The following is a 14,236-nucleotide window of genomic DNA, read 5'->3' on the forward strand; positions in this document are numbered from 1 at the left end:
TTTGTTTCTACAATAAAAAATAAGAAAGTTATTAAGGTGGGTAACACACCTTAAAATGACTTACCCTGTATACGTTAATCAATATATATTGATCAAAATATAAATATATGTTTATTTATATTTATTAAATATATATTTATTTTTTTTATATATTTATATTTATATTTATATAAATAATATAGATTTATATAAATATGATGGATTGACAGTTATTTGTAACCCGAACTATAAAATTACCTGGCAGAATCGTGCTATCGCCTAATTGTTCTTAAACGTGATTTCGCCTAATTGTTTCGAGCATTACATAACGCGCGTCAAAATCGCGTGATCGAGCGCGGAACGCTCCGTTACTCCGCCGGCGTTGATAGATTTTCCGATCGTCGCAGTTATTAATTTCCCGGATTTCTTATACGCGCACATTCGCGTATCGCGATTACGTTCCACGAGCGGCGATGAATCTTGTCGAGTGGAACTCTCGCGGAGATAATCCGTCACGTATGCATCGCGAGTCGCACACCGACAAAAGAGCTTCGCTCGGGCGACAATAATTTCCGCTCGCGGACGAATTGATTTACCTATCGACGCCGTGTTCAGCCGCTGAAATTTTACATAAATAGAGAAAATATGATTTCCTTGACGAGAAATATGTGAAAATATCGGGGAACGTAAGGTAAAAGTTCATCGGCCCGTTTACACATCGCGATTACGTTGGCCGCGGGAGTAGAAATTTCAAATAACCGGGGATATCCTTTGCTGCTCGCGGACGCGGCGTACGTGGATTTTTTGCGCCCGCCGAGCCAGTTTCCAGTTTCCGACCCTTTGTGTTTATACGTTCGCGTCGCGTTTACGTTCTTCGGCGAGATTCTTGCGTCAAATTAAAGTCGACCAAGTATCACGAGCGAAAGAAACTTCGCGAAAGTGGCGCGGAGTAGTCCTCGCAAAAATATTGCGGAGCTGCGGCTTCAAGAAAGCACAACGGAGTAATCTTCGGCGAGGCATCGCGCGCGGGAAGCCATCAGACGTGGGAATTTCACGCCACTCTTGATTATTTCGTTGCGCGCGTGGCGCTGATGGATCTCTCTCACGATCAGCCCTCGGCTCGCGATTTTTTTGCACGAGGAGCGCGCGCGAGCCGAGCTCTCGTGTTTCCGAAAGTACGGAATTTACCGGTGGCGCGAGTGCGTTCGCGCCAAGTGTCAGGACCGAGGTGTCAGAACTGTTCGCGAAGTGACAAAACTAAAGTGTCAAAACTGTGTTCCCGAACTGTATTGCGTCAGACATTCGTTGAACGAACTCGCAGACTTCTTTCCGAGGCAAACTCCAACTGCTGCTTGATACGCTGTCGAGATATTCTCTCGAAACGTTGTTAATATGTAAAATATTAATCGCGTCGCGAGTGCAGTGAGAAGTGAAGTGAAGTGAAGTAAAGTGCAGTCGACGTGGGACGACGGATGTTGGATGCTACCGGCGTACCGGATGCGGAACGGCGCAGCTCGGCAGTGTGGCGAGCTTCGTCGCTGTGGTGGAGCTGACTGACTTGGTCGTGGATGGACCTGGCTTGAACGTCGATGGATTTCAGCGCGAAATGGTGAGTGTTGAATTTTCACTCTCGTAGAGTGTCACATAATGTAGTGTCGCGCGCGTAATTGCAAATTGCGTGTAATCTCTAGCGAGTAGAATCGATGTATTTACACGCCAGCCGAGCTGAAATTTATCCCGTCTATTATTTAAGTTCAAGTGCCTAGTGTCAACGTGTGTGTGTTTTTAACAATGCTTCAATGGGGCCGCAAGCCCCGTTATCTAGCAATGCTTTCTTTTCGTTATCGATCGAAATCGCGCGAAATTTTGAAACTTTTCCGGTGCCTTTGGCACACACAACTGTTGTCCTTACAACTCTCTCGTTTCCGTCCCTTTTGATTTTTCAAGTCCTATCGGAAAATTTCCAATGGCAGGAAGGTTGTCATTGCGAAGATAGAAAGTTTATTATCCCATCTATTGATCCTTGATCTATTGATTCTTGACTGATTGAATCTTCATCAGATTATTGAATCTTTGCTTATCGCGTACTCTATCTAGAATTAAGTTTCGATTCTGGTGTCAGAAAGAGAGAGAGAGAGAGAGAGAGAGAGAGAGAGAGAGAGAGAGAGAGAGAGAGAGAGAGAGCGAGGCTGTGTGGATATTATAATTTAAAATATTTCTCTCTTGAGACTACATTTTTTGTATATATATCTCATAGCAATATTTTGCAGAAACATATTCTGGAGCTCAGACTCAGAAGTCTTGGTATGAAAATTTAGCGAACGTCATAATTGGACATTTATCGTAAAAAAGCATACGCGTTATACCTTTGATGGCAATATATTTGAATGATATATATTCTGGAACTCGTTCTAGGTGCTAGGAAATCTTAATGGAAAAATCGAGCCGATATCTTGCGTCAGTAGGTCAATGATATATCGCCCAAACTTTGCGTGCCGGACCTTTCAACTTGGCATGTACAGGGACATCCTGTATAAGTGTAACGTCGAATTGTAATAGCTAGCTATTTCACAAAGTTTAGGGCAATTCTCTCTCTCTCTCTCTCTCTCTCTCTCTCTCTCTCTCTCTCTCTCTTCTTCTCATTTCCAACAAAAATATCCAGACACCGGCTCCCGGTGAAAAAGACGCAGAGAAGAGTCGCGAGTCGGCCGCGGACGGTTTTTCTTATTTTCCTCGCAGGTCCGCGACTTATCTCGATAACTCAAATAACGGATCCAATTTCCCCGACGCGGAATATTCCGGGAAAGCCGCGCGGGAAAATTTAATAAATCCTGCACGTCCTAATTCCATCGGATCCGGAGTCGAGTACGCGTTAAGTTTGTCTCACGATCTCTCCTCCAACGCGCTCTCGACCCTCGTCCGCTAATAGCGACAAGTTACTTCTGACCCGTCAGCGGGACAGACCCTTGCGACGCTCTCTATTTTTAGTCTGGGTCGAACCACTAGAACGGCGAGAAAACATAAAAGAAAGCAAACGAGAGAGTACATCGCGACGCGACGCGACGCGACGCGACGCGATGCGACGCAGCGCGACGCGCCGGGATCGAGAGGAGGGAGACTCGAGGAAGAAGAACTCTCCCGACTGCGGTATCTCGACACATCGAAAGAAAGAGATCGAATTCTATCTTTCGCAGAGAATCCGCCACGACTTCTGGCTCGCAGCTGTGCCGCAGAAGCGCTCGTAAAAAACTCTCGCCCGCTAGAAACGGCCTACACATCGTCGCGCGTAAACTCATTCGTGGTGTTGGTGGTGACGGCGGCGGAGGCGGCAGTGGCAGTGGCGGCGGTGGTAGTGGTGGTGGTGGTGGTGGTGATGGTGGTGGTGGTAGTGGTGGTGGTGGTGGTGGTGGTGGTAGTGGCCGAAAAATGTAAAAATAAACGAAGGGAAAAAACGGGAAAGATATACACACAAAGATACGTCACGGCCTCCCGCCGTTTTCCCTCGCTTACGGATTTTTTAATCGTTCAGGAGAGTCAAAGAGAGAGAGAGAGAGAGAGAGAGAGAGAGAGGGAGGGATGGAGGGAAGGAGGGAGGGAGGGAGAGAGCTTTGAGGTTGGAAAATATACCACGTGGAGATATCTCCGGAAAATATGAGAATTCCCACGAATGAAACATCACACACGGCGAATCTTATTCGCCGCTTCGTTTCGAGCGCGCGCGCCGTAATTCAGCGGCGAGTTTCGGTTTGTCGATTAATCGGGGGGACCGAATTCGAGCCGCGACAAGTATCGACTCCTCGAGAAATATCGCCGGCGCGCCGAACGCGTGCCCTTTCACCCTCCGCCCACCGCTGGCGCGTCTAACGGTGTATTCGCGCGGGTGATCTTCGACGGTCGGTTCCCGTATCGAGCGGTCGAACGCGATGGAAAAAAGAAGCGGAGGGAAGGCAAACAAATAGAGCTGCAATCTTACGGACGCGAGTTTCGAGCGCGCAACGCGCGCGCCCGTGCCTCACGATATGTGCGCGGACGATGTGTTTTTGTCTCTATTTCTGGAGTTTAATTTCTGCCGCGGGGGACCTTCGCCGGCTAAGGCTTTCGAAATAGAACTTACAGTTGCTCCGCGACCCTAACGGTCAGAGGTTTGCTCTCCGACAGTTGGTATTATTCGAGGACACTCGCTGCCGTCTACCTCATCCAACTCCAGACTTGCGATAATATTTATACTTTGTTAACGCACACGCAACTCTCTCTCGCGAGTGCTTCAGGCTGAGGAGGATTGAGCTGAAGCGAGAGAGAGAGAGAGAGAGAGAGTTGGAATTGTACGAATTCTTCCTTGCGTCGGCGGGATGCAATCGGCGATTGTCAATCGCCGCGGTAAATTGAGAGACCCGACGAAGGAGCATTTCGGTGTTGCGCTCGCGGAATAGCTCTCCGCGCGTCAAATACGTCCATTACACTCTGCACCGCTGCACAATGTACAGCCATTTTGACGGCACACTGCTGATGGCGCTTAACCGTAAATCGCATGCTTCATTTTACCGCCCGGTCAACCGCGATTGATAACAATCAAATAACGAACGGCAGCTGCGAAAATTTGACTTGGCGCGACCGCGAAATGTGACGTCGTCCTTAATATCCTCGCTGTTACTCGAATATCCGTTTCGAAAAAAAAACAGGAAAGAAGGAAAAAGAGGCGAAAATAGCGCGATGATAAACATGTTGTTATTCCCAATGGCGACACGAGCACGTTCTGTCGCAGGGCGGACATAAATTCGCGACCGAACGAAACGCGTGTTCTCCCTCCTTCTCGACTTCGGAAGATCGCCGAGGTTGGCGACGTGACTCTCGGCGGGAGCAAATCTTTAAAAATGCCGGGATCACTCGGCGGCGATTTCAATGCGGATTCTCGCCACTTGGACTTACGCGCTTTTCAAAAGACCCGGCCTCTTCGCCGGCTTCGAAATCTGCTTATCGAGACTGAAGCCTTAACGTTATTGCCAGACGCTTGCATGCTAAAACCGAACTAATCTGTTAAGAGCTGGTTGCACCAGCGCCGCTTAGAGCTAACTTTCGTTAAGTAAATTTCCCTCTCTCTTCCTTCTCCTCCTCCTCCTCCTCCTCCTCCCGGCGATATTCGCGCGTTATGGAAGTGTGCGAGTTTAATCCGAAAAAAGGAGGGCGCGCGCTCGCTTCCTGCGAATTATTCAAGCCCGTAACAGACGTCAGGATCTAAGATATTTAATCGTCAATGCGGAGGCGCGCGCGCGCGCGACCGCCTTTCCGGATATGTGAGTTCCTAAGGAGAAGCGCAATTTGCATCGAACAGAAAATGAGAATGCCAAATTAGAAGCGTTACTTGTCGCGCGGGTTGCAATTCTGACGCTTCCGCCGATTCCGATCTTCCGCCGGCATCCGCCTCGCTCGGATGCGGTCTGCCTTTCTAGTTCTGCCGCTCGGTCGTTACTCCGCAAAAATGTTTCTTTCCGCGTTGGCCCGGCTGAATGAGGTGGCCGCTTGTTTACGGCTTCAGAGACGACTTACCCGATATTGCCGACAGCAGTAGCAAGCAAACCGCTGAGCCGCTCATTTTCGCTGATGGATCCGCCTTGCCCCGCGTCGTTGCCGTGCGGACGATCGTTCGGTTTTCCCGCGCTGGTTTCCGCGCTCGATCACTTTGAGTTTATCGCCGGCGAGTCGACTCCCTTCGCCCTCGTGTGCGCTCTGCGGATGGCTCTGCTAGGCTTCTTCTTATGAGCTGTCGGATGAAACAAAGCAAGAGGTTACTAGAGCGGTAGAAACAAATCGCCGGCGCGCGCGCGCGCGGGATTATTTTAACGTGACGTTAAACGTTCCAATTCCGCGTTCTCCGCTCTCTGTGCAACAGCGGGAGCGTACGACTCGGCTAAAACCCGGACCGGAATCAATCACGCCACCTCGCAGCTCGAGGTAGACCGTTAGCGACGAAGGTGATTCTGAGAGACGCGCGTCTTCCGTTTCTCTTATATAATAATTACAAGTCGAATACAGCCGATCTTCGCCAACGCGCGCGCGCGCGCGCGCGTATGTATGCGTGTGATAATATCTCGGCGAGGCACCTCAGTGAGATACCGAGAGTGTCTCTCTGCTGCTTCTACGTGTAGCCGTGTGTAGGGAAATCGGAACGGAACCTTTCGCGATTTTCATCGGCCGTCTTTCTCGACAACGAGCGAGGAGACGTGTACGATTGTCGATGTGTACCACTGTCGTTGCGCCCGACGGCTCATCTCGCGATGATCGCCCGAGAGAGTGATCGAGAGAAGAGAAGAGCACGATGTCAAGTACCACGCGGATGCTGTGACTGACGCCGGGAACGGTGCGGTTCGCCGGTCACCACGCTGCGTGCCACAGGACCAGTTCGAGGACCGAGTTGGACTGAGTACAAGAGCCCGTGTTGCGCGGGCTCTTAGCGACTCTTGTGGTCTGTCTCTCTTTCTCTCTCCCTCTCCCTCCCTCTCTCTCTCTCTCTCTCTCTCTCTCAGCCCTACCTAAGGTACCGTAAGTGTATTATGGTACACACGCTGCGACTCCGTTGCCCTCCTCTCTGGATAATGTTTTCTTCGTACATTAGCCGACACGCGCGCTTGTAAGCTTGTACACATGCTTCTCTCTCTCTCTCTCTCTCTCTCTCTTTCCCTCTCCCTCTCTCTCTCTCTCTCTCTCTCTCTCTCTCTCTCTCTCTCTCTCTCTCTCTCTCTCAAAATGTAACGGTTCGCATAGAGTATGTGTTTCAAGCTGCAAAGCACAACATTCAAGAAGTCAAGTACCAGAAAAAGGAACAGATGAAAGTAAAGAACCGCCTAAAATCTGTGATGGGCTTTGGAGTCACTAATGGGACTAATTGAGTCTTTTAATGCCGCCACCCTAAAGTTGCAGCTGATCATTCTGATTTGAAAGAAAGAAACGCGCGCGCGTGGACGGAGAAATCATTCTTCGGTGTACACTGGAAAGAGTAAAACGGTTTCGACAGTTTTTTTTTTTTTCTAGTGACATGGGTAATCCGTGTAGTTGTGAATTTGAGAATCACTACTTAACCAAACTGCGCAAAATAAAAGATCGCGGATCTCTCTCTCTCTCTTTCTCTCTCTCTCTCTCTCTCTCTCTCTCTCTCTCTCTCGCGCGCGCGCGCAAATGATTCTCAAATTCACAACTGCACGGATTACCCATGTCGCTAGAAAAAAAACTGTCAAAACCGTTTTGCTTTCCAGTATACTATCAGGGTATGAAGAAACATTTGAGAGAGAAAGTTGTCTGAAGTCCGAAAGAACAAAGAATATACAATGTACTTTCGGCTCATTTTACGTGAAAAGCCAGACATAATTATTTCAACCTCTTTTACATGCACCGTTGCGATAGAAATTTTCAAAATAGCGGCTGCTCGAGAGACAGTGGAGTCCCGATAGCAGTTTGCAATTCCTTCTCCCTTTTGTTGCAGCAGCTGTTCGTTCAAGCTGGACTGAGTTTCTGTATTGTTATTATCAATACGCTAGCCTACACTTTGCCTAACTCCGATCCTAGCGCTTATGAATTCCATCACCGGTCTGTGTGGAACTGCGGCTTACTTTTGCCGACACTAATTTTGTCATAATCGGCGATTACGATCTGTCTCGTGATACGATAATTCTATTCCATTTTGCCGACTCGCTAGAGTTATCTTCTTTTAATTCAGGCCGGATTGATACACGATTATTTTAATATATCCCGTCAACAGAATTGAATTGTTAATACGTCTAGATATCCTAGTTAGATCTTTTTCCTAGTTTTTCTTTTCTTTTCTTAGTTAGATCTTTTCTTTTACCTGCTTTTAGGAATATTTTGGTGTTTCCCCGTTCAATCTTTTATATTTTGTAACTTCATCACGATTCATCCGTCGCCTTCGTATTGCCGCTTCCCATATACTTTTGTTCTCTTCTCCATCGATATCTATTATAAAATATTTTGAATGTGTTAATTACAACATGAAAATAACTATTTACGCTGTATCGAGTGGAACAATGTTTTCGCGAATATCTCTATCGCTGAAATGGCAATATTTTTTTATGTGTATTTAAACGATATAACATATATAACTTTTCCGTTTTACTTTTACATTTTACATTAGCTGTGCCGTATTATTATGATTTTAATTGCTGTCTGTCCACGATACGATATTATTCTGTCGTGTATACCAAAAGGTTTTCCCCGTTAACACGTTTCGTGCCGCGATGGTATACGCTAAACTTTCCGTTCAGATTGTTTGATACTTTGGCTCTAAAATGAAACGTAATCACAAAGTACTTTGATAATTATGACGGGACCCACGTTATTTGACAGATAAAATTTGACCTGTAATACGACAAAGCGATCCACATTATGTAGACGACAAGTCACGTAAACGAGATCTGACGCGGAAAGTCTTAATAAAGACGATTATTATTGCATGGAAAAGTGCAAGCTTCTCCGTTGGCAGAAATGACCGTTTTAGAAACTTTGTCTAGTTTTACCGAAATAGCGTTAAGAGGATAAATGAGAAATCGTCAAAGGTGACCCCGCTCGAAAGCATCACTCCAGAAACGTCACTCTCCAAAGACACTGGAAGTGTTCGTTGATGTTAATGTGACTGTAGATAAGCAGCTCGTTTGCTTAACATCTCGTTTAATTATTACGAGACAATGTCTTTAAAAAGGAGAAGTAGTGCCGACATTTTCCGAGAGAAACTTTTCAGAATGAGATATCTCATTGACTAACCAGCGTAAAAGGAATAAAAAGAAAGAGTAACAGCAGATGTAATTCACGTGCGAGCAATTTTCGCTGTGACATAAACCATTAAATAAAAGACAATATAAAATGGAAAATATTTTCTCTGATGCAAATATACAAAAATAATGTTTATAATAGTCCATAAAGTATCATAAATCTTTCAACTTGCCTGCTTTTTTGTGGATGGCAACCATCGCGCACCTCCCTCACTGCTCTTTTTTATTTTTGAAGAGCTTCCTCACACAGAAACCGGGAAAAATGCGTTATCGGCGGAATTACATGTTTTTCACCGCACTTGGTTATTGAATCTCTCGCGTTACGTGGCCGGGAAAAAATACGCTCGCATCTCGTTGGCGCGCAAAAATTTCCCACCGGCTCGTTGCGCCCACGCTTGTGTATCATCGAAGTGCAAATAACTGCAAAATACAGTGCCGTTAGCAATTACGCGACGACCGCTTTTATTTCGTTCTGCGGAACAAAAGGCGAGAGGCACGGTAAATTGGTATCGCGAAGCGCATCGCACGCAGTGCGGCTTTCGAGTTCTCCGACTGTGGCGTCTGTTATTCAATTATGGAGCGGGGTGCGATTGATTATCTGCAAATCGAAGCAAGGCCGCGTGCACAGCTGCGCCTTTTATGCCCGAAATGTGCATTCGGATTTCTTCCCGAGAAAATGAGCAACATGGCTGAATTCGTTCCGCGCGGCGGGATTGATTTACGGGACAAGTGGCGCAACAATCGGAATGAATCGAAAGAGATTTTGCTCGCTATTTATTCTGTACAATTATCAATTCCCGATTAACGGGTGTGTTCGGTCAAAACTGAAATTGTTTTAAAATATTGCTTTGTAACTTACAAATTCGATCAAGCTTCGTGTTCGTGTGACGTGATCGCATTACGTGCGACGGCGCTTGCGCCGTAATGATCCTCGTGTGCATCGTGAAAATCGAAAGCCTAGTGGTGCCATCGGGTAGACACGAGGACAACTTCTTTTAACGTGCCGTTTCTATTTTACCACTATTTTTCCATCTATGCAGATGTTACAGTTCTGGGCCCGTATTCTTGAAAAATGTCGCATACGATATTTCATGAACCATGTCACCAGATATCACGATTCTCAGCCAATTAAACCGCTCCGTTGATAAAATATCGTATATGATATTTTTCACGAATTTTCGAGAATAAGGGCTCAGTGATGCGATTCTGTAACTCGTTATTGGAGTTAACGACACTTTCGTTATCGTTGCGCAGCTTTTGTATACCGTAGAAAAGCTGCGCAACAATAACAAAACTGTGGTTAACTCCAATAACGAGTTACAGAATCGCACCACAGTGATGCGATTCTGTAATTCGTTATTGGAGTTAACGACGACACTTTCGTTGTCCAAAAAATTGAACCAAAAATTGAAATATAAAGTTCCTTATGCCAAAAATTATCATTTGTTGTCGCGAAAATAAATGCCACGTAAGATTAAAGCAGTATATAAATCGTACACACATAAGAACAAACAATAGAAATAAATTTGTCACTTTTATTTCGTTTATTTAAGTGATTACTGCGAAATTAATTTTCTAGTTGTTGATAAACGTACAAATTAGAATAGAACTGATAAACTTGACAGTAGCGATAATGTATTGCAACTACCACATAAATATATGTAGTCGCTATAAATTATCATTTAATTCAGTTCTTGAAGATAATCAATATCGCGAGATCATAGGTTGGGTACAAGAACATTAGAGTACAAAGGAGACACATATACACTGCGCAAAATAAATTATTTATTCCTCCAATCTTTTGCTGAATGTAACTAATCCTGATATATCGAAAAAAAGATACAAAACATTTCTAAGACAGTAAATGAGAGAACATAGTAATAAATAGTTAGATATTGCCACCTCTGAGACGAAGTACAAGGTGAAGCGTAGATTCTTTTTGAATGTTGTAATCGGACAAGGTGCGTCCGTCTTCTAGTTGTTTACCCGCAAAGATTAATCTTTGCTGATCGGGAGGGATACCCTCTTTGTCTTGGATTTTCGCCTTAACATTCTCGATGGTGTCGGATGCTTCAACCTCCAACGTGATGGTCTTTCCTGTTAAAGTCTTCACGAAGATCTGCATACCACCTCGAAGTCGAAGTACCAGGTGAAGGGTGGATTCTTTCTGGATGTTGTAATCAGACAGGGTGCGTCCGTCTTCTAGTTGTTTACCCGCGAAGATCAGTCTCTGCTGGTCGGGTGGAATTCCTTCTTTGTCTTGAATCTTCGCCTTGACATTCTCGATGGTGTCGGAAGCTTCAACCTCCAACGTGATGGTCTTTCCTGTTAAAGTCTTCACGAAGATCTGCATACCACCTCGAAGTCGAAGCACCAGGTGAAGGGTGGATTCTTTCTGGATGTTGTAATCAGACAGGGTCCGTCCATCCTCGAGCTGTTTACCCGCGAAGATCAGTCTCTGCTGGTCGGGTGGAATTCCTTCTTTATCTTGAATCTTCGCCTTGACGTTCTCGATGGTGTCGGAAGCTTCAACCTCCAACGTGATGGTCTTTCCTGTTAAAGTCTTCACGAAGATCTGCATACCACCTCGAAGTCGAAGCACCAGGTGAAGGGTGGATTCTTTCTGGATGTTGTAATCAGACAGGGTCCGTCCATCCTCGAGCTGTTTACCCGCGAAGATCAGTCTCTGCTGGTCGGGTGGAATTCCTTCTTTGTCTTGAATCTTCGCCTTGACATTCTCGATGGTGTCGGAAGCTTCAACCTCCAACGTGATGGTCTTTCCTGTTAAAGTCTTCACGAAGATCTGCATACCACCTCGAAGTCGAAGCACCAGATGGAGGGTGGATTCTTTCTGGATATTGTAATCAGACAGGGTCCGTCCATCCTCGAGCTGTTTACCCGCAAAGATCAGCCTCTGCTGATCGGGTGGAATTCCTTCTTTGTCTTGAATCTTCGCCTTGACATTCTCGATGGTGTCGGAAGCCTCGACCTCCAACGTAATCGTCTTTCCGGTTAGCGTTTTGACGAAAATTTGCATGCCACCTCGAAGCCGAAGCACCAGATGGAGGGTGGATTCTTTCTGGATATTATAGTCAGATAACGTGCGACCATCTTCGAGTTGTTTTCCGGCAAAGATCAATCTCTGCTGATCCGGGGGGATTCCTTCCTTGTCCTGAATCTTCGCTTTGACATTTTCAATAGTGTCAGAAGCCTCGACTTCCAACGTGATGGTCTTTCCTGTCAAAGTCTTTACGAAGATTTGCATACCACCTCGAAGTCGAAGTACTAAGTGAAGGGTAGATTCCTTCTGAATGTTGTAGTCGGACAGAGTGCGTCCGTCCTCGAGCTGTTTACCCGCAAATATGAGCCTCTGCTGATCAGGCGGGATTCCTTCTTTGTCTTGAATCTTAGCTTTCACATTCTCGATGGTATCGGAGGCCTCGACCTCCAACGTGATGGTCTTCCCCGTCAAAGTTTTCACGAAAATCTGCATGCCACCTCGAAGCCGAAGTACCAAGTGAAGGGTAGATTCTTTCTGTATATTGTAATCAGACAAAGTACGTCCGTCTTCAAGTTGCTTTCCAGCAAAGATGAGACGCTGCTGATCGGGTGGGATCCCTTCCTTATCTTGAATCTTTGCCTTCACGTTCTCGATCGTGTCGGAAGCCTCAACTTCCAAAGTGATGGTTTTCCCCGTCAAAGTCTTCACGAAGATTTGCATACCGCCACGAAGTCGGAGTACCAAATGCAGAGTAGATTCCTTCTGAATATTGTAGTCTGACAAAGTTCGTCCGTCCTCGAGCTGTTTACCCGCAAAGATCAGTCTCTGCTGATCAGGTGGAATGCCTTCTTTGTCTTGAATTTTCGCCTTCACATTCTCAATGGTGTCTGATGCTTCCACTTCCAAGGTAATCGTTTTTCCAGTCAGGGTTTTGACGAAAATCTGCATACCACCGCGTAGACGAAGAACCAAATGCAGAGTCGATTCTTTTTGGATGTTATAGTCGGATAACGTGCGACCATCTTCAAGTTGTTTTCCAGCAAAGATCAATCTCTGTTGATCCGGGGGGATTCCTTCCTTATCCTGAATCTTCGCCTTGACATTTTCAATAGTGTCGGAAGCCTCAACCTCCAACGTGATGGTCTTCCCCGTTAAAGTCTTCACGAAGATCTGCATACCACCTCGAAGTCGAAGTACCAAGTGAAGGGTAGATTCCTTCTGAATGTTGTAATCGGACAAAGTACGTCCGTCCTCGAGTTGCTTTCCGGCGAAGATGAGACGCTGCTGATCGGGTGGGATCCCTTCCTTATCCTGAATCTTTGCCTTCACGTTCTCGATCGTGTCGGAGGCCTCGACTTCGAGGGTGATGGTTTTTCCCGTTAATGTCTTCACGAAAATCTGCATGGTGCTCTGTAATAATGTTTGACATTATTAATTATTGTCTCTTGCAAAACTTACTAATAGGTGGTGGAAAAGTACGCCACATATGTCTGAAGACGCGTAATTTTACACTCTACTCGAGCTCCGGTGAAATAAATGCAGGTATAAACTGCAGATATCGATTAATCATAAAAATTTATCGTGGTGCAATAAATATCAAGGGAGCATATTGCACCAATCGTGAATGGAAATCTATTATCAGCTCTCAGCACGACACAATGAAATCAATAACAGCCATCTTGGTTTGGTATTGCGCAGTAGACGCACGATGAGTCATCACGCAATAATTCCGTTATAATGATCGGGCGAAACAAAGCAAAGGCAAAACCTCTCATCTATATTCTAATATTACACGGATATCGTGCTAATATTTATTAAAATTATCTTCTCTCTCTGAATCGTTACAGATTCTCCGATCTACACTAAAAAAAATGACAAGGTCGGAAATGTCCGCCTAGCAACAGGGTCGACACGATGACTATAACATATTGCGTTTAGACGCTTGTAAGAAATCTTTAAAATTCACAATTGGAACATTAGAAACGATCGTTGATCAGACGCACAAGCTCGTGTCCTGAGAAATTTTGATAAAATGAAATAAAGAATAATATAAGCGGAAGGCAAAAATTCTGACAAATTCTCGTGCGCGATAATATTCGCGAATATCTCGCGGCTGGTTTCCTGAGAATCCCGAGAAGAACAAGCTAAGAATTCTGGTAGAGAAATATCGAACCTTTTGGGGTGAAAGCTTCTAGCTGCAGTAGATATCGCTGTCTTGTGCAAGACTGACGATCAATGCGACGAACTCACGAGATCTCTGCTTCTTCGACGCTCACTGAACTAAGCCGCAGCGAGCTGACGTCGACTTTATATCCTAACCCCCAATCGCGACGTTCTGACGCAATGCCAGCGGCTGATTGGCCGAGCGCGTCAGTGTCGGCGACGCCGATTGGTCCGTCGTTCCGTCGTCACGCTACGTGCATTTCTGCTTCGATCGACCCCGACTAGAAGCACGCTCGTATGTTCTGGAACGTTCTAAATG

General features: G+C 45.8%; 2 protein-coding genes across 8 annotated transcripts in view; both read right to left on the minus strand.

Annotated features, from left to right (window-relative positions):
• The window catches only part of LOC105183044 (fibrillin-1), a 51,816-nt gene extending 45,391 nt beyond the window's left edge, over positions 1 to 6,425 (minus strand). For 4 of the 7 annotated variants that reach the window (XM_025298935.1, XM_025298933.1, XM_025298929.1 and 1 more), the window contains exons 1-2: positions 6,220 to 6,425; positions 5,524 to 5,737 (exon numbers count right to left, since the gene is read on the minus strand). In XM_025298935.1, the coding sequence (XP_025154720.1) occupies positions 5,524 to 5,569 (46 nt within the window). In that variant the 5' untranslated portion in view covers positions 5,570 to 5,737; positions 6,220 to 6,425. Of the gene's footprint in view, positions 1 to 5,523; positions 5,738 to 6,077 lie in introns of all 7 variants that reach the window. The other 3 variants (XM_025298931.1, XM_025298930.1, XM_025298932.1) reach the window with 3 other exon arrangements.
• Positions 6,426 to 10,516: 4,091 nt separating this feature from the next.
• Ubi-p63E (Polyubiquitin-63E) lies at positions 10,517 to 14,119 on the minus strand. Its single transcript, XM_011140870.3, has 2 exons — positions 13,928 to 14,119; positions 10,517 to 13,164 (listed from the first exon to the last, which is right to left on the minus strand). The coding sequence occupies exon 2, from the start codon at positions 13,156 to 13,158 to the stop codon at positions 10,642 to 10,644; it is 2,517 nt and encodes an 838-aa protein (XP_011139172.1). The 5' UTR covers positions 13,159 to 13,164; positions 13,928 to 14,119; the 3' UTR covers positions 10,517 to 10,641.
• Positions 14,120 to 14,236: the final 117 nt, after the last annotated feature.

This window comes from Harpegnathos saltator, unplaced genomic scaffold (genome assembly GCF_003227715.2).
Source record: "Harpegnathos saltator strain DR-91 unplaced genomic scaffold, Hsal_v8.6 scaffold248, whole genome shotgun sequence".
Lineage (NCBI taxonomy): Eukaryota > Metazoa > Arthropoda > Insecta > Hymenoptera > Formicidae > Harpegnathos > Harpegnathos saltator.